This window comes from Phoxinus phoxinus (genome assembly GCF_949152265.1).
Source record: "Phoxinus phoxinus genome assembly, chromosome: 14".
Taxonomy (NCBI): domain Eukaryota; kingdom Metazoa; phylum Chordata; class Actinopteri; order Cypriniformes; family Leuciscidae; genus Phoxinus; species Phoxinus phoxinus.
In genome coordinates, this window is record NC_136889.1 from 2,380,989 (window position 1) to 2,408,527 (window position 27,539).

General features: G+C 39.6%; 2 protein-coding genes across 4 annotated transcripts in view; one reads left to right on the forward strand and one right to left on the reverse strand.

Moving 5' to 3' along the window:
* ggps1 (geranylgeranyl diphosphate synthase 1) overlaps positions 1-5,323 on the reverse strand; it is a 35,298-nt gene extending 29,975 nt beyond the window's left edge. The window contains 2 exon segments of the mRNA XM_079634213.1: positions 5,204-5,287; positions 5,290-5,323. Coding sequence (XP_079490339.1) covers positions 5,204-5,287; positions 5,290-5,308 — 103 coding nt within the window. The 5' untranslated portion in view covers positions 5,309-5,323.
* A 1,678-nt stretch (positions 5,324-7,001) lies between these two features.
* Positions 7,002-27,539, forward strand: part of arid4b (AT-rich interaction domain 4B) — a 91,783-nt gene continuing 71,245 nt past the window's right edge. For all 3 annotated transcript variants that reach the window (XM_079636295.1, XM_079636296.1, XM_079636297.1), the window contains exons 1-2: positions 7,002-7,245; positions 19,710-19,763. In XM_079636295.1, coding sequence (XP_079492421.1) covers positions 19,758-19,763 — 6 coding nt within the window. In that variant the 5' untranslated portion in view covers positions 7,002-7,245; positions 19,710-19,757. The remainder of the gene's footprint in view (positions 7,246-19,709; positions 19,764-27,539) is intronic.

Genomic DNA, 27,539 nt, shown 5'->3' on the forward strand with positions numbered 1-27,539 from the left:
AGGTGTGTGTGTGTGTGAGATGGGCAGGTTTAGGGATAGGGGCAGTGTAAGGTGTGTGTGTGTGTGTGTGTGTGATGGGCAGGTTTAGGGATAGGGGCAGTGTAAGGTGTGTGTGTGTGTGTGTGTGTGTGTGTGTGTGTGTGTGTGTGTGTGAGATGGGCAGGTTTAGGGATAGGGGCAGTGTAAGGTGTGTGTGTGTGTGTGTGTGTGTGTGTGTGTGTGTGTGTGTGTGTGTGTGTGTGAGATGGGCAGGTTTAGGGATAGGGGCAGTGTAAGGTGTGTGTGTGTGTGTGTGTGTGTGTGTGTGTGTGTGTGTGTGTGTGTGTGTGTGTGTGTGTGTGTGTGATGGGCAGGTTTAGGGATAGGGGCAGTGTAAGGTGTGTGTGTGTGTGTGTGATGGGCAGGTTTAGGGATAGGGGCAGTGTAAGGTGTGTGTGTGTGTGTGTGTGTGTGTGATGGGCAGGTTTAGGGATAGGGGCAGTGTAAGGTGTGTGTGTGTGTGTGTGTGTGTGTGTGTGTGATGGGCAGGTTTAGGGATAGGGGCAGTGTAAGGTGTGTGTGTGTGTGTGTGATGGGCAGGTTTAGGGATAGGGGCAGTGTAAGGTGTGTGTGTGTGTGTGTGTGTGTGTGTGATGGGCAGGTTTAGGGATAGGGGCAGTGTAAGGTGTGTGTGTGTGTGTGTGTGTGTGTGATGGGCAGGTTTAGGGATAGGGGCAGTGTAAGGTGTGTGTGTGTGTGTGTGATGGGCAGGTTTAGGGATAGGGGCAGTGTAAGGTGTGTGTGTGTGTGTGTGTGATGGGCAGGTTTAGGGATAGGGGCAGTGTAAGGTGTGTGTGTGTGTGTGTGTGATGGGCAGGTTTAGGGATAGGGGCAGTGTAAGGGGAGAGAATATACAGTCTGTACAGTATAAAAACCATTACGCCTATGGAGAGTCCTCATAATGTAGTTGCACCAACGTGTGTGTGTGTGTGTGTGTGTGTGTAACAGTCTCCACAATAAAATCTAAATGCCAGACGCACAGCCAATTATTCTTGGCTGAGTTGTTATTAATTCAATTGGCTTTACTTCCTGGTAAACTCCTAACATTATGCATGCAGTGCCGGGACACTTCGGGGTTTTCCACAGTACGCCGTGTGTGTGTGTGTGTGTGTGTGTGATGGGCAGGTTTAGGGATGGGGCAGTGTAAAGTGTGTGTGTGTGTGTGTGTGTGTGTGTGATGGGCAGGTTTAGGGATGGGGCAGTGTAAAGTGTGTGTGTGTGTGTGATGGGCAGGTTTAGGGATAGGGGCAGTGTAAGGTGTGTGTGTGTGTGAGATGGGCAGGTTTAGGGATAGGGGCAGTGTAAGGTGTGTGTGTGTGTGTGTGTGTGATGGGCAGGTTTAGGGATAGGGGCAGTGTAAGGTGTGTGTGTGTGTGTGTGTGTGTGTGTGTGTGTGTGTGTGTGTGTGTGAGATGGGCAGGTTTAGGGATAGGGGCAGTGTAAGGTGTGTGTGTGTGTGTGTGTGTGTGTGTGTGTGTGTGTGTGTGTGTGTGTGTGTGTGTGTGAGATGGGCAGGTTTAGGGATAGGGGCAGTGTAAGGTGTGTGTGTGTGTGTGTGTGTGTGTGTGTGTGTGTGTGTGTGTGTGTGTGTGTGTGTGTGATGGGCAGGTTTAGGGATAGGGGCAGTGTAAGGTGTGTGTGTGTGTGTGTGATGGGCAGGTTTAGGGATAGGGGCAGTGTAAGGTGTGTGTGTGTGTGTGTGTGTGTGTGATGGGCAGGTTTAGGGATAGGGGCAGTGTAAGGTGTGTGTGTGTGTGTGTGTGTGTGTGTGTGTGATGGGCAGGTTTAGGGATAGGGGCAGTGTAAGGTGTGTGTGTGTGTGTGTGATGGGCAGGTTTAGGGATAGGGGCAGTGTAAGGTGTGTGTGTGTGTGTGTGTGTGTGTGTGATGGGCAGGTTTAGGGATAGGGGCAGTGTAAGGTGTGTGTGTGTGTGTGTGTGTGTGTGATGGGCAGGTTTAGGGATAGGGGCAGTGTAAGGTGTGTGTGTGTGTGTGTGATGGGCAGGTTTAGGGATAGGGGCAGTGTAAGGTGTGTGTGTGTGTGTGTGTGATGGGCAGGTTTAGGGATAGGGGCAGTGTAAGGTGTGTGTGTGTGTGTGTGTGATGGGCAGGTTTAGGGATAGGGGCAGTGTAAGGGGAGAGAATATACAGTCTGTACAGTATAAAAACCATTACGCCTATGGAGAGTCCTCATAATGTAGTTGCACCAACGTGTGTGTGTGTGTGTGTAACAGTCTCCACAATAAAATCTAAATGCCAGACGCACAGCCAATTATTCTTGGCTGAGTTGTTATTAATTCAATTGGCTTTACTTCCTGGTAAACTCCTAACATTATGCATGCAGTGCCGGGACACTTCGGGGTTTTCCACAGTACGCCGGGAAAACCTTTTTAACCTTTGAAAGAATAATGTTTCATTAAAGTATAATAAATGTGTATAAAATGCAATATCCTTAGTACTGTACAAAAGTTTGGCCATTGTATAAAAGCAATAATGCACTCAAGAGATTTTACAAAGATGAAGGACTCCTATGAACACTCATAAACCACTTAAAATTACCTTAACTCATCACAATAATTGGTTTATGCTTTATTAATCACTCATTGTTTTTAAATGAATAACCCTACATGATGACCGGATAAAATGTTGCCATTTATAACATCAGGTTTTAAATGATCATGCATATTAAATCAATGCATGATCAAAGAACAGTCAAAAGCATCACGTGCATTAGTTGGATTATCTATAAATCATTCGGATTGATATCTAAGAACTCAAACTCACTGATAATTGGATCTAGTATTCAGAAGAATTTGGTCATTTAGAGAAAAACACGTCATGCGATCAGTTACATCTCAGCTATTGGAGTGACACAGCAGTAGCTGAGAGCTCAAGCATTAATATTAAACAATTTATTATAGCATGTCGCGGTCATGGAAGTGCAGAACTGGACTCATAAACAATTTCATGGACACGACAGAGACAAGCCTCTGCAGGCGCAGCACATCACTCAAACTGACACGATCTCTTCTGGGCCGAGCACACAAACCAGGACAGGGACAGGGGGTTTAAACTGGAGGCACAAAAATGGGTCACAGGTGTGTCTTCTGACCGTATTGGTCGCACTTTTTTTTCATAGTTTGGCTGGTCCTGCGACTTATAGTCAGGTGCGACTTGTATATCAAAATTAATTCATACTGACTGAGATGAACCAAGAGAAAACATTACCGTCTACAGCCGCGAGAGGGCGCTCTAGTTAGCGGAGTTGTTCAGAAGCGACACCGAGGAAGAACTCAATGTATTCAGTGTTGAGGAATGAGATCGGGAGCTTGGGGAACTTGCTGACCGGTAACTTGTTGGACTCGCTGGCTAATGTTAATTTAGCCTATTCAGCCTCACAGGTATATGTTCTTTATGCTGTTGTGTCGCTGAATAACTGTTAATGTGTTACGCTAACACACCGGACACTATTCAGCTGTTGTTCTGTGTGCTATTGTGTCGCTGAATAACTGTTAATGTGTTACGCTAACACACCGGACACCTTCAGCTGTTGTTCTGTGTGCTGTTGTGGAGCTGAATAACCTTTCCAGATTAAATGTCTGTTCTTGGTTTTGGATTTTGTGAAATAAATTCCTAAATATTAGACTTATAGTCCAGTGCGACTTATATATGTTTTTTTCCTCTTCATGACGCATTTTTTTGACTCATACTCCGAAGTGACTTATAGTCTGGAAAATAGAATACGGTAGTAAATTTCCTACCATAAATATACAAAATATTTATTTTTGTGAGTGAATGCAGCACAATCGTGAACATAAATGCACAACTTTAAAGTTTTTCTCAATGTTTAGATTTTTTGCACCCTCAGATTCCAGATTTTCAAATAGTCCCATCCTCAAACCATACATCAATGGAAAGATTATTTATTCGACTTTCAGATTATGTATAAATCTCAATTAAAAAAAAAAAAAAAAGTACCCTTGTGACTGGTTTTGAGGTCCAGGGTCACTTATATCGGCCACCATATCGTTATCGGCCCGATAAGATTGGCCGATATATTAAAGCCGATAAATAGATGATTATCTCCTTGAGCTGAGACACTTCAGATGCGCACTGCTCAACATGATGGTTTTGAACTGCTTGAAATATGATTGGAATCACTTTAAAAAAAGAAAAATATAGTTAAGTGCAACATGTGCTATAATTGTGTTCTTAGGACATGGCTTTTACTGGTTAGACTTTTTCTTTTTGTAATCAGGCTCTTAATTTTTATTAAAATGTGGATTTAGATTCATCGGCCAATATATCGGTTATCGGCTTTTAAATATGAAGAATTATCGGTTATTGTTATCAACGCATCCCAAGTTGTAAAAGGGTCACAGACAGCAAGGAAGATATAATGCTAAATGCATTTGCAAATAATAAAATGCAAATAACCATATAATAATGCATAACTAAGTTAGGGAAATGTCTAGATTTGATTTATGCAGAGATAATAAATGTTTTTATTGCTCTGCTGAAAAGAGACAAAGAATGGACCGTTTCTCTGATGGTTTCACTCTTAATATCTTCTCAGCAGAAGTCGTTCCTCAACCCTGTTTCTGATTTTCCTCATACGGTGACAACATAAACGGGCAGTAACTTGAGACGATCGTATGAAACATGATCCAACAATGTCTCTTCATTCTCACTCCATCCCAACACAGTGTGGGTTTAACTCAAAGCCTTGCTGTGTGATTAGTAGACACAAGTAACACACATAATAGTAGACAAAAGTAATACGCTACTTTACTACATTATGGTGTAACAAGTATTATGTGCAAAATAAACAGTATAGCACAAAAAAAAGATGATCTTCAAAATCATGCATGTATGTGTGTGTGTGTGTGTGTGTGTGTGTGTGTACCGGTAATTTGCCAAACAATTTCACTTATTATAATCCTAGCTAAATATTCACAAATGCACATCTACTACTAATAATAATAATAATAAATACATGAATGAAATAACATTTAATTTCATTACTTTATAATAATTATAATTTACATGTATAATAATAATTTACATTTATTTATTAATTTAACATATTATTATTATTATTAATGTTCATTAAGTAAAATTAGATAGTATGGTAACAACAAAGTAACATAAATGCCCCACCCACCTTTTCGATCGAAAAATCTGGATGCTATCACTTCCGCTTTCGTAATCCAGCACGTCACTCTTCCGCTTTCAGTTTTTTTTTCACTCGCAGCCAGCTCGCTAGCATTAGCCAGTTAGCCAAAGACGGTAATTTAACTCCACTTCGACTCACAACCCATTCAGAACGCGATGAAAACGGCACCTCATCATCTTTAGTACACTAATATCCCGCTATATGTAAAAAGAATAGATGTTTAAGACGCGCCAGAGACCCTTCAGTTCTGTCATGTCTGAGTTTGACAGGAAGCTCACTCATCCCCGCTGCTCGCGCTTAAATACGCCATGGAGTCCACAGAGAGCATGCGCAGAAAGTGGGTGTGGCCTTTTCCCCCCTGACGCCGCAATGAACTATGGTAGATGTAGTTAGATGCCAGCCTTAAGAATAATGTGCGTTTACTTTTAATCTGTAACATATTTAGATATCAGTTTAGCATGTGCAGATGATGATACATCAGCCTATGTGTTATTATAGGAAATAAATAGAAACATTTGCTAATTTAGTTGTTATAGAACAAAATTTACAATTATTCAAAGAGTATCTTACCCCACTACTGGGGTAAACTTTTACAGAATGTATTAATTATACCTTTGATATATATTTTTATTAATATTAATAAAATTAAGTCATTACACTGAATCAACTATTCTTTTTAAAATTGAATTTTGATCACTTAGTTGAATAATTAAATAACCAGTGACAGAGAAAGCAGAATCCCAGCAAAGAGAAAAATAATAATATATATATACAAACATATATGCACAAAATACTAAATGCACAAAAGATAAATACCTGAATTTGATATTTTGAGACACATTTTATGCATATGTAGTGTAAGTTTGTGAATGACACTGAATGTTGTTGTCATTATTTTTACATTCTCGCAAATGTAATTTTAAAAACATGCAAGTCACAACTAGCATTCAAATTTCTATGCAATTATTATTTTAACGATAACAAACAATGTTATGTTGTAGTGCCTCTGGAAAATGTCAAAAAAATCAATCAGAACATAAATACAATCATGTTCCAACTTTTATTTTATTCAAATAAGCATTTAGACATTTGTATTGGTTTCAAAGAAGTACTACTAACTAAACAAAATAAGAAAAGTACATAAAAAACAGTGACAAACTTAAATGTTAAATAAAAACATGAAATTGTTTACAAATGGAAACATCGTTTTTTTAAACAATGTTATATTTATGTTGAAATTAAAGGCTTATTGTTTTCTATATTAACCTTTATGAATACTAAAATTAGTTAAAAGAAGTAGAAGATGAATTATGTAATATTCCTTATGATAAGATTTAAGACAAAAACATTTTTTATTTTATTATTATTAAAAACATAACTAATAAAAGCACAGTTGAAAGCTGGGCATGATGTGAGCCATAATAAAAGAAATATGACCAAAAACAAACTGAATGAACTTAAAAAAAATATATTATCCAATGTTTAAACATGCAAACCACACAATGTACAAAAGCATTTAGACTTTTCCTCAGATTTAACTGTGCGCGTGAAGGTGGGCGGAGCCTGGAAATATTTCCCCACTCGCTGTTGAACTCTGGGAAATGTAGTTTACGTCATTATTGTGTGTTCCATAGTCCCAGTGACGATATAACGCGGGTGTCATGTTCAAAACATACAAGTCCCGAGTATCTTTGCGATTAAACGATCGCGGAGACGTTTTTCCCCGATTTCACCATCCAATAGGAAACGAGCGGGGCGGTTAGTGCGCGCGCCGCAGCCAATGAGCGCGCGCGGTGTCCACAGTGGGCGGTTTGTGTGTATCCTTCAGTCCGCTTCAGTCGCGAGGAGGAGGAGGATTAAACACAGAGAAAACGAGTGCGATTGCGGAGCTATTTCGTCGGATTCGCATCCCGACACCTTTCCTACCTTTTCGGACGACGTTTCCAGCGTTGATCGTCGATGATTTCCCTCGATTGTCCAATGGATTACTAATTTAACGGAGGAACATCGCGATCCGTCGGACACATCAGGTAGGACATTATGTTGACCAGATAAAGTCTTAATGGAGACGGAGATCGAAAGAAAATTACGCTGCGTCGAGCTTCAATGTTTCAACTAAACGATCACTTGTTAGCGTTATTCACGCGACTGCATTTGAATCGTTTACTTCTAACGTAACGTTATTGTGACAGCGAGACTTTGCGGACCGCTGTCGATCTGAGGTTTTGTTAACCTTGTTTTCTCGCTTGGCTGAAAGGTTTACGGCGTAAATAGTGCATCTAGACAGTCAGCGGGAGACTTTTTGTTCGCCTTTATTAGTTTGTTAATAGTCGATGTTGCAGACTGGGCAACTTCGGGCTTCACTTGTATCGCCGTCAGCAGATGTTGTGTTGGAATTCGCGAAAAGACTCGACCACTTTCTTTTTGCTGCTCGGCATCAAATAGCAGCTCATGGGGGAAAACACTGCCTTGCTTGGATCCCTTACGTAAGGCTTTGTGCGATCGAAAGAGATATTTAGACTTAAAGCGTTAACATCTCTGAGTGCATGAATTGGGATTATGTGCACAATAATCATAGCAAACGAATCGTTCACGCGCTCTTTAAAAACTCTCGCGCACGATTGTCTCTTCGAATGAATCAACAATCTTGCAGTTTTCAATTCCGATCGGTCGATTATCGCCGTATCGCCTGTTTTTCCGTAAATGATGTGTTTATTACGAGCTCTACCTTTCTGAGGATCAACCTCGTCGATCTACGGATCTTTTTTTGAGTGTGTGAGCAGAAATGGCTGGCGACTCGAGGAAGGCTAGTTTTCCAGCAAGCAGATTTCCATCCCGACCGTCGGGTAACGTTAACGTTAGTTGTCAAGCTAATTGTTATATTTGCCACGATAATCGGTTGTATTTCGACGGTTAGTCTGAACGGCGACAGTTATTGTTTGAACTGACATTGTCGTTAGGCTCACGCGCAGCGACGCATTTGTTTTCCATTCAGTTGATGTCGAAAAAGAAAACAAGTCCGATTTCCCCCGATCGCAGCAAGTTGTACAAACCCTGTTTTGGCTTGACCTTGTACGGAAAGCTGTTAGATCGTTCATTGTGTGTTACACATAAACCGTCAGCATTTTGTTAGCCGAGCTTTGTCGCCTCCATCTAAACGACGAAAGCTGTCTCGTGTCAGTTTCTTTGTGATTTAGCGAACTGTCTAGTTGTCTCCATTCGGCTTTATTCGAAATAGCAATGTCGCTGTCGTCCCACTTCATGAAGTCAACACGGCTTGCAGTATTAAAGAGTGGGGGCGACAGATTCAGTTCCCTTTGTATGTTTCAAACCTGCTCTGAACGTCGCAATGATAAGAATGTCGATGTCAAGCGACTGCAGTTGTGTGTGTGGCTCAGAAATGGCGTCATAATGCTGTAGCGCAGTCGACATTATACGTGCACACACACGGACTAACTGTAACGCTACCTCACTCGTTTAACTTTCTCTAGTAGTTTAACTCTAGTTGTTTTACTCAATTGTAATGCTGACTTCCTCAACTCCGTTCGCATGTTGAAGCGCTTTCTGTGGTGAAATAAAATAAAATTGATTTCGAAGTGACACGCGGTCATTATATAATAAACCGCTAAAACACTTATGGCTTAAGGGTTCTGTGTAAGCAACTACCACAAATAATAAAATGTCCGCTACATCACTGAATGTGTGTCTTTACAAACATCAACTCTCTGACAGCCACAGGCTCTGTAAACAGCTAAAAGAGTCAGGGGAGCGGTCCGTCCTTGTCTTAGCCAATCAGAAACGTGCTTTGTCCGTCAATCATTTTGTGCTGACATTGCTGGCATGTATGTGGAGGGCGGGGTTTCGTTGAGAGGGCGTGGCATTGATGTGATGAGGGGGGGGGTTGTGTTAATTCAGTGACCAAGTATGTTGGAAGTTAGCAAATAGCCTGGAATCGTTTACAGCACTTTTAAACCTTGGGTTAGTTCACACGAAAATGGAAATTATCCCATAATTTACTCACCCTGACGCTATTCTAGGTGTATATAGCATCATACATAACACAGAGTTATATATTCAAAAATATCCTGGCTCTTCCAAGCTTTATAATGGGAGTGAATGGGACCCAAAAAAGGGTCATCCATCCATCCATCCATCATAAAATAATCCAATCAACTCCAGGGGTTAATAAAGGCCTTCTAAAGCGAAGCGATGCGTTTTTGTACGAAAAATGTCTGTATTTATAACTTTATGAACTATAATCACTAGCTTACGGTAACTGGTGTCCACAGGTCTAGTTCTGGCGGAAGAGTGACCTCTGAAGGCCTCTGAAGGCTGTCACTTTTGTGAAAAAATCCTGTTAGATTTTTGAGACATAAGTGTTCATTGAATCGATTGTAAAATCGATTTTCCATGTCTAAAGACGTTTCCATTTTCCAACCAAATATAGGCAAATCCACGGACAACTAACAGGCATTAGGACGAGCGTAAAGAGGGCGCATGAGATGCGCACAAGTCAGCAATATTTCTGATGATTTATTGGCGTGAAGTTTCGTGCACAATGACAAACAGGAGTGCAACATTCAGAGATTGAAATTAACACCCGCCAATCCGCCAAATGCGGGTAAAAATGAGCTTTGGTGGGTAACGCTGTCAAATCACGAGCCAATTTGGCGTGTTTCTATGTTTACTCGCTTTGCTGGGGAAGTTCGTGTAGCCAAATCTGCGCGGATTTAGCGCAAATATGCAACTCGTGAGTCATCATGATATATTAAATACAGCGTATTGCGCAAAATCTGCGCATTTCTGGCTTACTTGAACACACGTCACCAAGCAACAAACAATGGTGCGCTTGCTCACTTGCATTGAAGTAATAGCGAATATTAAAAAGCATTTGGTTAACAGAAAATACATTGTTATTTTCCAACATCCTACATGTTCTGTGTATTGTATTGATCTGTCCACCTAAAACAACTTTTTTGGTAAAAAAAAAAAAAGGCCTTTAAAATCGATTCCCTATTTTCATTTTCGAATCTTGGGTTGGTTGGTCCGATCGATTGTGCAATCGATTTTCGAACGTAAAGTGACAGCCCTACCTCTGACCCGACGCATGATGTATTGACGAACGTGGAAGCGCAGAGGATAGAGCAAAACAAAACAGAGGCCCCATAATAACTCTGATTATGTTCGGGTTGAAAGAAGAAAGTCATGTACACCTAGGATGGCTTGAGGATGAGTAATTTGTGGGATAATTTCCATTTTCGGGTGACCTAACGCTTTAAATGAACAATTAGACTAGATTTTTTCAGTCTTTTTTGGACTGTTTTCAAACAGGTTTTCGCTGAACACTTCTTCTGTCTGCCATTGGTTGACAAATAAATAGTTCTGGGCCCCAATTCAATAGTTGAGTCAATATTGCTGTCGGTGCACAGTGTTTTTACTCTTTAAAATCAACTAATAAATGAGTTGTCTCTTTAAATTAAGCTAGGGTAGGAAACAAATATATGACGTTGAAAAATTGCGCACATCAACTTTAACCATGAAAATGTTGAGTTGATTTTGATGTGTTCAAAGTAGACTTCAGGGCTGTACTGTTATTTCTACTATTATTTTTACTGTTCCTATTACAAGAACACAATGGTGATTTACCGGCAACCTTTCGGTAACCAGATCAGATCAGCAACCACTAAGCTTTATTACTTCTTCTTTGCAAACATACAAAGTTAAGCTAATTATAACAACTAGCTAGAGACAGTTTCCTGGCTGTTAACAATAAAAACCTTTTCAACAGTTGTGTTCATATTACTGTGTGATGTTCAGCAATGAATGTCACTTTGGATAAAAGCATCTGCCAAAATGTAAAGGTAACACTTTACAGTAAGGTCTCATTTATTAACATTAGTTAATGCACTAACTAACTAACATGAACTAACTATATATTTTTACAGTATTTATTAACCTCTGTTAATGTTAGTTAATAAAAATTTAATGTTAGTAGCCTACACAGTACATTAACTAATGTTGACAGATAGCTACAACTTTTAATCTAAAATTAGTAGTAAATTTATTAGTAGTACTATGTTGAGATTACCATTAAGATTAATGCTATATAGTTCATGTTAACTCATGTAGTTAACTAATAACAAATGACAACTTATTGTAAAGTCTTATCATCAATGAATAATATAAATTAGACAGCTGTATCTTTATCTTAAATCCAATCACCAATATTGCTACGATTATAGTAATTAATTATCATTATGATTGAGTTTTGTAATTGATTTGAAAATATAATGCCACATGCTTGCTAGACTTGAATGTTTCTTGTTGGTCTATATTGTCTGTGCACTACTTCTTAAAATGTAAATTATAGTCTCAAATGTATTAGATTTCGAGGTTGAATAAAAGTGTGTTAAAAGCGGCTTACATACAGCATAATGTTCTCGACCTCCAGCATGAATATGAATATGAATATATATCTACAGCTGCAGGTGTGTGTCTCTCTCGGTTAACAACACACTCTGAAGCACAGTTTGCTTTAACTGCAAAAGTACAAACATTTAGCTCCAATCAACTGGTTGCTAATAATAAATAGTAATTTATTTGAGACTTGTATCACTAACTTGAAATATTAGGGATGTAACAATATATCGTGTCACAATATATCGCAATACAAAAATGCAATAATATGGATAGTGACATTTTTTATTGTGTAAATATTACCCAAAATAACAATTACTGTGCGAGAAAACATTCAAGTTTTCAGAGTTTTTGTGTCAGTACTACATTAAACTAATATATATAATGTTGAATATAATGTATAATAATGCAATGGGGGAATATTTGTGTCTCTATTGTCCTGTGCTTTGGGTTTCCAGCACCAAGTCCAAGCATATTCATTTACACACACAATGTAATTGTAAAATCACATTTAGTATTTTAATCAACAGTAAACAGTTCTTCTGACTGTTACCCGTGAAACAGTGGTGCTCTGAAAACACCCCCATTAGCAATTAGTGCTTTCCACCGGATGAAATGAACGCGGCAAAAAATCGACCAATCAGAATTTTGGTCGAGCCAGAACATATCGACCAATAATCGACTGGGAGTTTACAGCCCTACCCTTTTTAATGGCATACGAAAGCTCAACCCAATACGGCATTTCTGAATGTTTGTAAACAATAGGTACTAAGATACTTCCGGGTGGCAGAACGCGAGCGGCTTCTACTGACTAACTGAAGAGATCCAGCCGCTACTGGAACAGTTACATAGTTAAAAACATTGTTGTTGATCAAAGTTGAAACGATGATGAACACGTGTTGTGTTTGGGGTTGCGCCGCCAGATATACCGCAAAGTGTGTAGGGTTTATCGATTTCCTGTGTGTGAGGAGGCTATAGCGACTATTAGTGAGGGGGCGTTGTGTCGTTAAAAGTAGGAAATCTTAATGATCCCCTAAATGATACGATTCATCCAACGTTTACCTTTCTGCTGCCAACCCTGCTTGCCCTTCAACTCTGCTTCGTGTAGCTATTCTCAAAATGGTCCATCTACAAAATCATAGCAGAGCATTTATCTTCAGTCATTATATTACATTATATAATATTACTTCAGAGTAATATTAGTAAACTTGTCTCTTTTGAAGATCAGACTCATTGCCAGTCACTGCCTGAAGTAAAAGAGGGCTGCCAACTCTCACACATTGACCGTGAGACTCACGCGCTCTCACGCCACACGTCCATTTTCTCACGCAACTTACCGAAATGTATATTCCTCAATCATAATATCGACCAATCAGTGTTTTTCAACCGCGCAAAGAGGTCAATATAACAGCTGGAGGACAATTATGTCACATAACATTTACCTCAGGAAAGCCATTAATGACCATGATGCATGTTATTTTAGCTAGAAAAAAGAGCTATAGAGAGTATTTTGCTAATTATGTGTAGGCCTACTATATTACATATTTATTATATTTTTTACTTATATCATTAAATACAGTTGTTGTTATTATGATAAAAAACACATTATTTAATTAAATTTTGTATTTTTATTAAATTTTTACTGCCGACTGTGGGTCTCCCTTTCAAGCAAATTACTAGCGTTGCCATAGGAACACTTCGGCTTTTGCCACCCGGAAGAACGTCTATTATTACTGTTGTGTTGTGACGTCACGGTGAATTGTCGTATTGTTTTGCTGACCTTTAAAGATGGTGGGGAAAGCAAAAGCTTGTATTATCATTTCATCTGCGTCCATTGCAAATTAGCCAAAGCTCTTCTGGGTCAGTACGTCTACCTTGAGTGGTTTCATTAAGTTTAGTGTAAATGCGGATAAAAGTCGGATATGGGTCACTTTTAAAAGATGTAAGCAAGCTGGTCATCAAAAAAATCGGATATGGTCCACAAATCGGACTTGGGCATTGAGACCTGTGGAGTAAATGCAGGCTTAGCTTTAGTTTTTAGTTCTCTCTTCTTCAGGACACACAGGGCTGAACGATATTGGAAAAAATTGTGCTTATTGGCTTTATTGGCTGACATTTCAATGGTTTGATTTTCTGCAATATATATTGATATGAAAATGACTTGAATAGCTTTATTTGGAAAGAATGAGTGTATCTGCATTCTGCATAAAAAAATAATAAACAAATTACAAGCATAGATAAATACAATGGAACAAAGATACAAATTAAATAAGCAGTGCTTTGTTTTTCAGGCAAGTCTAACAATATTCAGGTAAAGAAATTGAATAATCAAATGTAAATTAACACTGCATATATTAGTTATAGTTAATCCTTGTTACAGCTTCAAAAGTGATTTTCTCTATATTTTGTTGTTAATCAAACAACAAAATATAGCCTAGAGAAAATCACTTTTAGTGTTTATAAGCGCTAGGGCTGGGACGGTATGGATTTTTTCTTACCGCGGTTGAAAAGCAAGAAATTCCCGCGGTATAGCGGTAAACCGCTTTAAATGCGCCCGTGCGATCTCTTGCATTGCATTTCATAGAGAAGACTTACTCTGTGAAAATATTTATTTATTTATTTTTGTCCCTGTGCGCCGATCGGAATTCTGGGGATACTACAGAGCCAATAGGCGATACTACGGACTTTAGCCGTTAAATATTTTTGCTGCATTGGATCAGTCTCCTTTCTAGAACAGCCAGGAGCTTTCTAGCCTCGCGGCTCGCAGCAGCAGCGCCTTGCATCGCACATAGACCTTAAAACAATCCGCGGATTGCGGGCGGTGCGGTTTTGAAAATTGGTCAAAAAACTTTGGTGCGGATGGATGGTGATCGGATGAGTTTTGTGATGCGCTTGCGGGTGAAATAATAGCCCATCCGCGGATCTCTAGAATGGAATCTATATTATGCGTCATGAAACATTGCGTTCCGCAACTCTTGAAAGGTCAGATTTTCTCCATCGTTTGATACGTTTTGTTTAGAAAACCTTGAAGACACAATGTCATTAGACATAATCCATGTCATTAGAATTAGAATCAATTAATCCATGTCATGAGACACAACGTGCACACATGTGCAGGCCAATGTTTTTTTTTTTTTTTTGCGGTGATGACGATGACGAGCTCAGACCCGCGGTAGGCGTCACGTGACCGCGGTATTGCGGTAACCATCCCAGCCCTAATAAGCGCACATACCATCTGCAGTTTTTGTTTTGTGCAGGTGTCCTATGTAGCATAATTTGACATGTAAAGTTATACCTTAGTGTTTTTGTTTTAAATCTTAAAATTATACAATTGAATTAGAATCAAAAACAACTGCTCGTGTGACATGTGTGTAGTATCTTTGTTTGGATTGTGATTAACAAAGAATATCTGTAGCCATTTGAAATGAGAGGCAACCACTGCATTTTGAAGTCTTAGTTTGCCTGTTATAGAGCACATAAACAACAAATAAATGAGCTTTAACAAAGATTTCTTTTTGCCATTTTGTTTGTAAAAAAAATTAGAGATGCACCGATTGATCAGCTGGTGACCGGAATTGGCAGATTTCAGTCTGATATGTCGATTTTATGCAGGAGCAGGAGCGCCGCGTGAGCAGCAGTGAAGCGCAGGTTTCAGCGCCGAGTCTATTTCTGCTGCGCTGCTCACGCTCAATTACAGTGAAAGCACAGTTTTGATGGACACAATAAATATGATTTCACACAGAAAGTGCCCAAAATGCACAGAATTTGCATGTTTAGTGTGTTTTAACAAGAACTGGGTAGGCTATGTCAGAAAAGAAAATGAAGACTCAAAAATATTTATAGAAAATGTACCCATTTAAACTTGTTGTTATTATTCAGTTTGGGTAAAAGTATATAGTGATTTATAAAAAAATATATATAGAAAATAAATATTTGTGTCTGCTGTAAAGTGGTTAGAAAAAATGAAATCGGAATCGGTTAAAATTAGGGGTGTAACGGTACGCAAAAATCACGGTTCGGTATGTACCTCGGTTTTAAAGTCACGGTTCGGTTCATTTTCGGTACAGTAAGGGAAAGAAATGCAAACATTAAACTGCTGGTTGTTTGAATGTTTACTATAAACTTTTTTTTGTTACAATTTGTTTACACTTTTTTAAACACTTTTTTAAATAAAATATAATATATATATTTATTATTAACGTTTTAATATTATTTATTTATATATATATATATATATATTTAATAAAATAAAAAAAATATAAGGAATAAAATACAGCTGCAAAGTTCTCCACTAAATAAAATACTCCTAAACCAATATCACATAGAATAGAATGAATAATATAAATAACTATGGATTACAGACAGTGAGTGCAGCATTACCAATCCCAGTTTGTATGTAGTTCTCAAAGAGCTTTGTAGATATGCGCGTTGCACTTGAGCTTGAGCGCGTGAATTATTATATATTTTTTTTTAAACCACTTCAGCGGAAATCCCGCCCTGCAGCCGATTTCATTGGTTTAGGTTACAGTGACGGGTAGGTTTTAGGGATCAGGTGATTGTTTGACATGAGCATGACCAATGAAAACTTTAGAGTCAGCTGCAGGGCGGGATTTCCGCTGAAGTGGTTTGAAATTGGAGGAAAAAAAAAATTCACGCGCTCAAGCTCAAGCGCAAGCGCAAGTGCAACACGCATTATCTACAAAAGCTTTTCGATATCTATGGCAACACAACGCGGAGACTTCCGACACTTAATATGTTCGTGTGGAAACTCGGAATTGACGTATGTTCCGCAGAATCCGCACACTAAACTAGCCTAATTTACGTGAAAGATTGCATTCGGTACACATGTGCACCGTACCGAAGGTCCTGTACCGAAACGGTTCGGTTTCGAATACATGTACCGTTACACCCCTAGTTAAAATCGGTATCGGCAGATCAAACTCAATGAGAAATCGGAAATCGGAATCGGCCTAGAAAATTGTAATCGGTGTATGGAGCTAAATGAGTCTCAATAAAGATAAATGCACACACTACATTCACATATGCACACACAGGATTCATACATGCACACACATGATTCATAAATACACACACAGGATACACAAATGCGCACAAAATTCACAAATGCACACACAGAATTTAAAAAGCACAGAAGATTCACAAATGCATACAAAATTCACAAATTCACACAAAATTCATAAATACACACACAATTCAGAAATACAAACAAAATTTACAAATGCACTCAAGATTCAGAAATGCACAGGGCAAGATTCAGACGTGTATTTCTGATGCACACACAAATATATATTGATTTACAAACTGCTTGCGGTCTGTGAACTTCACTGCATTTGTGTGTGAATTTTGAGACTCCCTTGACTTGGCTCGACACACAAATGCCTTTTTTTAAACAGGGAATGATCAGCAACCAATCAGATATCTCCCTTGGTTTAGCCAATCACAAGAACGCACCCCACGTGGGGGATTGTTTACTCATAAGCCAATCACATGAATGCGTTCACACAGCGCGAAATGCATGTGGCGCGGGCGCGGTGGAGTTCTGTCTGTCAGTTGGTTGAGACATAGACATCATATTATAGATAGACGCCCTATCGACCGCTACTGTATGGGAAGCCAAACAAACCAAAAGTGGGACGAGACAGCGGGGGTTTACAGAGCTCGCGCCGCGCTGACATGTCATCTGCGCGGTTCAATGGTCCGAGCCGCGCGGCCGACTCGTCAGCGCAGCGCGGACGTGTTTCCTAGCGACAACCAATGGGCAGCGCGACGCGAACAATCCTCACCAGCGCTGCACTGATCAAACAGCGCAGCGCAAACCATACATGCAAATAAATGTACAATAAAGAAACCCCAGCTTCCTTACAAAAAATTGGTTCTCTGCTGAAGTTTAGGAGTTTTTCCCTACAGAAGACAAAGAAGAAGAAAGACAAGATGAAATGCATAAATTTCTTATGTTTATTATAGCTATTTAATACTGTTAGTAAAGAGTAGTGTTGTGCGTCGATACTTTGAAGAACTGCACATATATAGAGGCTACGGAAAGAGCTGTACAAAGCAGAAACTTCAATGACTTTCAATTTCGTAGTCGTCTTGAGGAGCACGCCAACCTTCTGGAAATTATATCGGACAGTTTACATGTTCAGGTAATGTATGTTAGTAAGTTTTGCATTCAGCCATCATTTGTAGACTTTAAGCTTTTTATGTCTGAATTCCATAATCATTTGTTAATTTTGAATAAAATGTTAAAACTAAAGATCAATTTTATGTTATTGATATTTTGTGATATTGATTTATAGGGTGAATTCAGTGTGATTTGGACACTTTTTGCTATTGAGATTAATTGGAAAAAGTGTCCCTCCCAATCAACCTGAATACACACACACACACACACGCACACACACACACACTATATATCGCCTATATACAGTCTAAAACTGTATAGTGTTTTAGAATGACCTTGACCTCATCACCACAATCTATGAACTTCAAGTGTGTGTGTGTGTATTCAGGTTGATTGGGAGGGACACTTTTTCCAATTAATTTCAATAGCAAAAAGTGTCCAAATCACACTGAATTCAACCTATAAATCAATATCACAAAATATCAATAACATAAAATTGATCTTTAGTTTTAACATTTTATTCAAAATTAACAAATGATTATGGAATTCAGACATAAAAAGCTTAAAGTCTACAAATGATGGCTGAATGCAAAACTTACTAACATACATTACCTGAACATGTAAACTGTCCGATATAATTTCCAGAAGGTTGGCGTGCTCCTCAAGACGACTACGAAATTGAAAGTCATTGAAGTTTCTGCTTTGTACAGCTCTTTCCGTAGCCTCTATATATGTGCAGTTCTTCAAAGTATCGACGCACAACACTACTCTTTACTAACAGTATTAAATAGCTATAATAAACATAAGAAATGTATGCATTTCATCTTGTCTTTCTTCTTCTTTGTCTTCTGTAGGGAAAAACTCCTAAACTTCAGCAGAGAACCAATTTTTTGTAAGGAAGCTGGGGTTTCTTTATTGTACATTTATGCATGTATGGTTTGCGCTGCGCTGTTTGATCAGTGCAGCGCTGGTGAGGATTGTTCGCGCCGCGCTGCCCATTGGTTGTCGCTAGGAAACACGTCCGCGCTGCGCTGACGAGTCGGCCGCGCGGCTCGGACCATTGAACCGCGCAGATGACATGTCAGCGCGGCGCGAGCTCTGTAAACCCCCGCTGTCTCGTCCCACTTTTGGTTTGTTTGGCTTCCCATACAGTAGCGGTCGATAGGGCGTCTATCTATAATATGATGTCTATGTCTCAACCAACTGACAGACAGAACTCCACCGCGCCCGCGCCACATGCATTTCGCGCTGTGTGAACGCATTCATGTGATTGGCTTATGAGTAAACAATCCCCCACGTGGGGTGCGTTCTTGTGATTGGCTAAACCAAGGGAGATATCTGATTGGTTGCTGATCATTCCCTGTTTAAAAAAAGGCATTTGTGTGTCGAGCCAAGTCAAGGGAGTCTCAAAATTCACACACAAATGCAGTGAAGTTCACAGACCGCAAGCAGTTTGTAAATCAATATATATTTGTGTGTGCATCAGAAATACACGTCTGAATCTTGCCCTGTGCATTTCTGAATCTTGAGTGCATTTGTAAATTTTGTTTGTATTTCTGAATTGTGTGTGTATTTATGAATTTTGTGTGAATTTGTGAATTTTGTATGCATTTGTGAATCTTCTGTGCTTTTTAAATTCTGTGTGTGCATTTGTGAATTTTGTGCGCATTTGTGTATCCTGTGTGTGTATTTATGAATCATGTGTGTGCATGTATGAATCCTGTGTGTGCATATGTGAATGTAGTGTGTGCATTTATCTTTATTGAGACTCATTTAGCTCCATATCGGTGCATCTCAAAAAAAAAATTTCATCAAACATAAAAAATAATGATTGGTGCATCACGAACTGTCCTAATAATGTCAGATCAAACATGTCTTTTCACTCATCTGTTCAGTGTCTCTCGTTCTCATTATAAACGTGTTCATGTGTTGCAGCTGAAGACCTGAAACTGAGTTCACTCAAGAGGATCACCGTGGACGGAGATGAAGGTAATGCTCCTGAACTTTACAGCCTCTGTATGAAGATGAAATGCTTGAGGTCAGATGAATAGTTAAAGAAGATGCTGTTTTACGTGTCTATAGACATTGGTTTACATCACAGCATGACAAAACCATGGTTTCTACTTGCTTTTGTCATTTGGTTGCAGTTTGTATTGGGAGAGACATTCTCATTTACCTGGACAATTTGTATTTTTGTATTTATATTAAGTCATTAGTATTCTTGGTCTGTTTTCCTGGAGGCGGAAGACGTGAATGTATGCTAAGTTGTGTTTTGTCGACTTGCAAGCTTGAAATTGGATTTCAAGGGGTTTATAAGATGTTCATTGCAAGTTGAAGCATTAGTATTAAAGTTTGTCTTGGTAATGTATTTTAAACAACATTTTTATTGGGTGTCGATCTGTGTCTGCTGTTTTTGTAAGAATCTTTCCTTTGTGTAACACTGAATTAATTGTAATGGTCACAGTGTTTAATTTTGCTCCGAAGTGCAAACATGTTCCCACAGACTCTCCGGGAACGTCACTGCTCGGTACAGAAAACATGAACGCTTTGCTTCCTGGTTTTCTTTTGGTCTATCTCTATCTATAAATTCATCATTGTAGGAAATGTAATACCAGTCGGCTCTTCAGTTGTTTTCAATTTAAAACATTTATGCTTTTGTTTCCATGGTTCCTAGTGACCAGATCGTTACCTGTGCATTTAATGTGAGGTCCTGTAAGTGTACTTAATGTATATCATATTGATTAAACTAGGTTAAATAACAAGGGGCAGTGTAAGGAAGAGAATAGTCCAGTGGATGGAGAAAGCAATATTGAGGTTAAAGCATGCTTTGTCAGGGCAATAATTTAAGGGCCTGTTTACTAGGGCTGAGAATCTTTTGGAATCTCACAATTAGATTCAAATCTATTCTTGGGGTCATGATTAGATAAAAAATAAATAAAAAAACTGTTTTAGATTTGTAATTGAATTTTTAATTCAATATATGCATTAATCTGAGCACCTGATCAATGAACTGCACATGGACCCTTCACAGAAACAGCTGACCTTGAAGCCCCCTCCGTATTGTTATGTGGGTGAAGAAGGGAATTAACCCAATCGCAGACAGTAGTCACAGAACACGGTTTATTATGTACAAAAACAGGAAAACAAAACCCACGAGGGGGCAAAACACAGACGGGACAAGTGATCGTAGGCTGACAAGACTAAACTATGACTTAACAATAAACAAACACTACTTCTAATAAACACTCACAATAACAAGACTTTCCACAAGGTACTCACATGTATGATTAACAATGAACCGACACTGGACAGCAAACACAAGGGGATTAAATAAGGAGACTAATGATAACATAACAGGTGACACAGGTAAAGCAATAATGACAAAACGAGGATAACAAGGAGGGCGGGGCTAGATGACGAGACCACACAAGCACATGGCCCAAACAATTGGCCATGCGCTTGTACACAAAACATGATTCTGTCATGATCCTGCCTTACGACCAGAGAAAATCAAGGACACTAAGGCCCCGTTTACACGATGGGAAAACGCAGATATTTCTCTGCGTTTTGGCCTGTCATTTACATGAAAACGCCGTTTTTATTCTAGAAAACGATTATTTCTAAAAACTCCGGCCAAAGTGGAGATTTCTGAAAACGCCGGTTATATGTTGTCGTGTCAACTGGGAGAAACGGGGTTTTAGGTTCTCTCTTGTTGATTCTGAGGATTCTGATTGGCTTGCATGGCTTTATCCTTCTCCCTACACTGCCGCCCATAGGTTTGGCATAGTTATGATGGCGCTCGACGGCGTATTTATGCGGGTTGTGTGCACGATGTTATTATTGAAAACGGAGGGGCGGAAATATTCGTTTCTCTAAATACCCGGCTATGTGTAAATTGGCCTAAGGCAGAATCATGACATATATATATTAGGGGTGTGACGAGACCCTTATCTCACGAGGCAAGACGAGACACGAGATTGGGTTCACAAGAACGAGACGAGACGAGATTTTTGCACAATATTTGATCGAAATCCTCAATGACAAAATTCATGACTGGAAAAATAGTCTGCAGGTGGATTTTGAAATGTTTTAACTAAATCATCTTGTAATGAATGTCATTTCAGTTCTACTTTGAGTATGAATTATCAAATACATTGAAATACAACAATATAGAAGCACTGTAAAGGTTTTACCACAAACTCAACTGACTAGCTTCTCTCAATTATGATTCACACGAGTCCCTTCAGACCTTACTGTACATTATGAGCTTCCAGAACTTCTGATTGAGGCTGTGTGTGACCTCCAAATGAAACTACTTTCCACAAATTGAAAATAGAAATAAAAACAGTATAAAACAACAGTTTTTCTTATTAGTGCAAACGATAATTAAGTGCAAGTGCAACCATAATCAAAGTAGGCCAACTCTCTCTGTATTCAAAGTGCAAACAGAGACCAGAGCCACGACTACACCGTCCAGAGATGGGTTTGATATTGGGAGACGGGCTATTGTATGCAGTCTAATTTGCGCGCATCGTGTTTACTTTCACTTTCACTCCGTAATAGTGTTGTCACGGTACCAAAATTTCAGTATTCGGTACCGATACCTGTGAAAATCCACGGTTCTCGGTACCAATTTCGGTACCAAAGCTAATTTAGATTAAATTTGCATATATTAAAGTGTATATCCATTTGTTAGATAACATTAGATAAAATGACCTAACAATAGTTATATACACTGAAGCAATTATTCTCCTTGGGGTAATAATGTAGCCTACTAATACATTTTTAAAATCAAAAGTTTTATCTGTTCATGAACAATCAAGTGTTTGTATTAAATAACATTCACAAACATACATTAATGTTGTAAAAATATATTGTTCACTCAATGTGTTGATGTTAGATAAGGCATTAAGTAATCTTATTGTAGTGTTACCAACTAAACAGGAGATAAAACATGTATTATTTGACTTTTAAACTAGATACAACCGCACACGATACCACTTTAGGGGCCGTTCACATATCACGTTTTATGCGCGTGCAAATTCGTTATTTCAAATGTAGGCGCGCGGCTTATAATAGAAGCATCTCAACAGGTCATGTGACAAAAACCAGCGGCCTTTCCGTAACAACATGAACATGGAAAGCTCGGCCGAACAGCTGATCATAGCTGTACAGGGCGGCTTTTTATTTCTCATCTCAATGAATATATCTAGTAGTAAAGCTAATGCAAGGGCTAGAAATCAATTAATTCTTTGATGATACTTCCTGGTCATCATGGAGAGCGCAGTTTGCACCGCGCTTTCTCCTTTCCACAAGCGCGTGCTGCTTTCCGTTGCGTCTGCCGTTGCTATGCTACCATGAACAGAGGCGCGCGGCGCGCCTGGAAAACGAATTTGCACGCGCAAAAAACGCGCTATGTGAACGGCTCTTTCCTCCTTTCTTGTCAACAAGTGGATTCAGACCACCGCATTAGGAGCGCCGCCAGTCGCCATGTCTCAGTGTGTTTATGAAGAGGACGCAACTGTGCACCTTTCGGACAGCGCGTCAAGAACCGGATTAATCCGATACTTCGGTACTACCGGTACTTAAGAAAAGCTGGTACCGTAACCATTTAATTTTTTTAGTACCGAAATGGTACCGAAGTACCGGGTCTTTTGACAACACTACTCCGTAGTGGCAGCGCTGAACGCGCATTCTACAAGATAAGGGGCCATTCACACAGAATGCATTTTTGCTTTGTTAAAATGCGATACGCTGGCAGTGGAATGGGGGAACTGATTTTAACTTGAGCGCCGCATTTTTAGAATGCCGTGTCATGCGCGAGACGCTGCAAAAGATGCAAGACGCGAGCACAAGGTTACACATCCGTCTAGCGCGTTTACATAGAAAAATAATAGAAAAGTACCGCACTGGAATGGAAAAACACGTTCTGTGTGAACATCTCAGATCGACTCTCTGTTGCGCAACAAATCCTCCGCCATCGTAACGCGATCAGTGAACTGATTCCTGCTGCACTGTCACAGTCTGTGTGCGACTGCAACTCGTGCTGGATGAGCAGAGTAGACGTTTACAAACGACAGTGGAGGCGGTGCCGCGGTGTACACCGTAATGTAATGTGAATGTAGCTGTGGCATATTCTAAGCTAATCATGGCGATATCGCGAGACAGCTTTTCACACGACGAGTTCCCACGGGACTTCAGCGCGAGACTACAGCTAGCCGTCTAAAACACTAGGTGAATTTAAACAATGGCTAAGTTGCTAAACGCATCTTGTTGTCATGTAAGGACCCTGTTCATGTTGGACAGACATTTTAATTGCATGTTGTGTCTGTTAAGAGGCACAAAAACACTCTTTATGAATATGCCCCATAACTGCCGGTTTAGCTGAGTGGAGCTCTGGGCATTAGCGGTAGCAGCTCCGTGTTGCAAGCACCAATCCGGTTCGTTTTTTTTCTATAGACAGAACTCACAAAGATATAACGATCAAGATTAACTTAAAAATTGCCCGGAGTTCTCCTTTAAGACATAGCTAACTTAATGTGAGCGAAGAAAGAGCGCAGCTGGTATTGGTGTATGTATCGACACTGCGGGAAATGAGTACTGGGTATTTGGTATTTTTGACAACACTAAAGTGCATCATGCAGCATAAGTTAATACCAGGTCACAGGTGTAAACGGGGCCTAAAAGCCCACTGTGTACATGCATTACGCAGGGTACTGGCTTCAGTCTTCAACAAAACTGTGATAAAAATTCATGACAGTGACATGGAGGTGCAGTGGACACTGAGTCACGCACCATTAGCAAACTCCAACACTTTTAGCTTCCACCCCTGTAACATATGGTCATGCCCAGCAGCGGGGCTGACAGCATGAAGATTATCACAGAGATCCATCATGCACTAGTGGTCAAGTCGGTGGCGGCACTCGGATTCTCTGTTGGCTGTGGTTGCTGTTATCTGCTATTTGAATGGCCGTGTGTGTGTGGTAGAGATTTAACCATCTGCTCCATTGACTGACTGTGGGTTTGAGGACTAACCTGAGGCTCTTGTTATCCACATTGTTCATAAAGCTGCTCATTTGACTGTGAACTTTTACTGCTCTTTTAGTTTTAGTATTTTTATATCTGGGAAGAGAAGGCCAACTAATTGCCTTGCTTTCATAGTTTTTCACACACTAGAGCGTATAGTCGGAGTACATTAGCATCATCAACACTTGTGTTCAGTGTCACGGCCAGCTCGTTTCAAGCCACAACACACACCAGCGTTTAATGAATACAAGTTGTTTTATTATTTCAAACAAATGCATCAATAACCACAAATAATAATAGACATCACATAAGTCTAGGGAAAGTAAAAAAACGAACAAATTAAATAACCGTACAAATCTTAAAGCTACATGATATAAGAAATATATGAGGATCGAAAGAAATCAATGATGTTACATTGAGTTCGAGAGCTGCTCCTGAGACTATCCCACAGAGAGCGCTAACCTCAATGAACCTATCTACTGCATTCCCTAATTATCAATTAACATGGGGAGTAAGGATGCCAAATTACAAGCATTCCCATGATCAATCGTCCATTAACAGTTCAATACAAATCTTCCATTAAATTAATCAATGAATCGTATAATCATTAACCTTAATGGGGAACTGAAACGAAATAGGAAGTAAAGGTGATATAACAAGTGGTTACAAGGGGGGAAAACGGTGATATTAGTTTGTTGTTTTGTTACTAGGGCGCAGCCAGGGTCCGAAATTAACTTTTTGGCTCACCTGCCACGGGGACTGGTAGATGAAAAAATCCACCAGCCAAGCATATTTTTTACCGGCCAAAATAATAAAACAGCCTTTTTGTGTCACATATACATGTACATTTACATTTATTCATTTAGCTGACGCTTTTATCCAAAGCGACTTACAAATGAGAGCAATAGAAGCAATTAAACTAGCAGTAGGACAACAGTATGTAAGTGCTATGACCCTTCGCAGTTCAATCTAACGCAGGATTTTTTTATATTTTTTTATATAAAGATAGAATAGTGGAGAAAGAGTGTACATTAATTTCAGTACATTAAATTGAGATAATAAGGTATTATGTTGAATACAAACATAAAAAATTGTCCAGAGCAAAATTTGAAATGTATAATAAATAAAAAATCGATATATTAATTTAAACAGTATCTGAAGACATACATTAACTTAATATTACAGAGCCATAGGAAAGCATGGAGCTCTCAATGTCAGCATCAGCAGGCCTATTATTTTACTGTATTTACACAATTATTTTGAAGTAAACCAAAAGCTTAACAAAATCTGAGAAATAACCAATACTGGCCCACGTCTGCTAAATAGTCTTTAAAAACTACGTACAAAAACACTAGTCAAGCTACAGGAGGAAAAACATCAAGGCGGGCGTACACGGTGCGATTTTTGCGACATGTTATTTTTGTAGCTCTGAACAATCTAATTATCCCGGCAGCTAGGACATCCCACAAGATCTGTGTCAACACAGAAAACATTTAATCACTGGATAGTTTTTTTCGTTTATTTAAAGTGTGGTTTATGTCAGCTGAATGTGCGGAACGCTTTTCATAGAAGAAGGTGTTTTAGCACAATTCACACCCAGCGGTAATTCAGGAAAAAAATATATCCGAATGCTCCACAAGAAACTATGGTCTTCCGACCTTTTACCATCGTGTCGATTTATTTTGATTAATATGTGCCAGGGAGAGAGAGCAAGACAGCGCTTAGGAGACGGTGAAGCCTTTATACTTTCGCCTGGCTCCACTGAGAGAGAGAGAGAGAGAGAGAGAGAGCGCGCGCGCGACCGGGGCTCGCTCTCTCTCTCTGCTCGTTCTTCTGTTAACATGCGCCCTGTCACACGTGCAGCTGTTCGTCTACATTCGGCTACTCACCGATCAGATAAGACTATGGCGGGACAAACATTGTATTAAAAACATTTTATTACATTACTATTTTGGTATGAACATTCACCCGCCAGTGTGGCGGATAGCCTTTTGAGATTTACTCGCCAAATGGAAAATCTACCCGCATTTGGCGCTTGGCGGGTGTTAATTTCGGACCCTGGGCGCAGCCATCTTGAACTTCAGCGTTCCGTGACGTCACTGGTATGGTAGGCTACCTTGACAGCTCCAGCAAAATGGCATCTCAAGAGCATGTTCAATAATTGTGATCTGTCCAACAAGCGAATACAACAACTCCGATGCCATCAAGGACCGAATAACCTGTTTGCAAAATGACTGTGGCATAAATGTGACCACGGCGGGTCCTGTGAACAAGTTCCCCTCACCCCTTAGGTGTTATCGTGATGTTCACCTTCACCGTAAATCACCTTCCTAAATTAATCCGACATGGAGGATGCTATCCAATATAAGCAACATCCATCGACGACACCCGCAAGATACTTGTTAGTGTGATTTCAGCTGCTTTCAAACTGTGTATAAGAGACGCGGCGGCGCTCCTTGCCAGTTTAAATTTGACGAGCGCAGACGCCTAAATGCAATGCAGACAGACTGACAGCTGTCACAGCGCGTGCACTAAACTACATTCTCTTTATCGTTTTATTGCATTTAAAGTGCCAAAAACACAAGGTTCACATAATAAACAGTTGGTTTTGTCTTAGGTTAATGTAAACGTCTGTAAGAAATCGTGTACGTGTATCAGTATATTCTATCCCTGCATTATTGTAGTTCTTAAAGTGACAGCAGTCTATATAAGAATCAGTATACGTTTCATTCATACAGT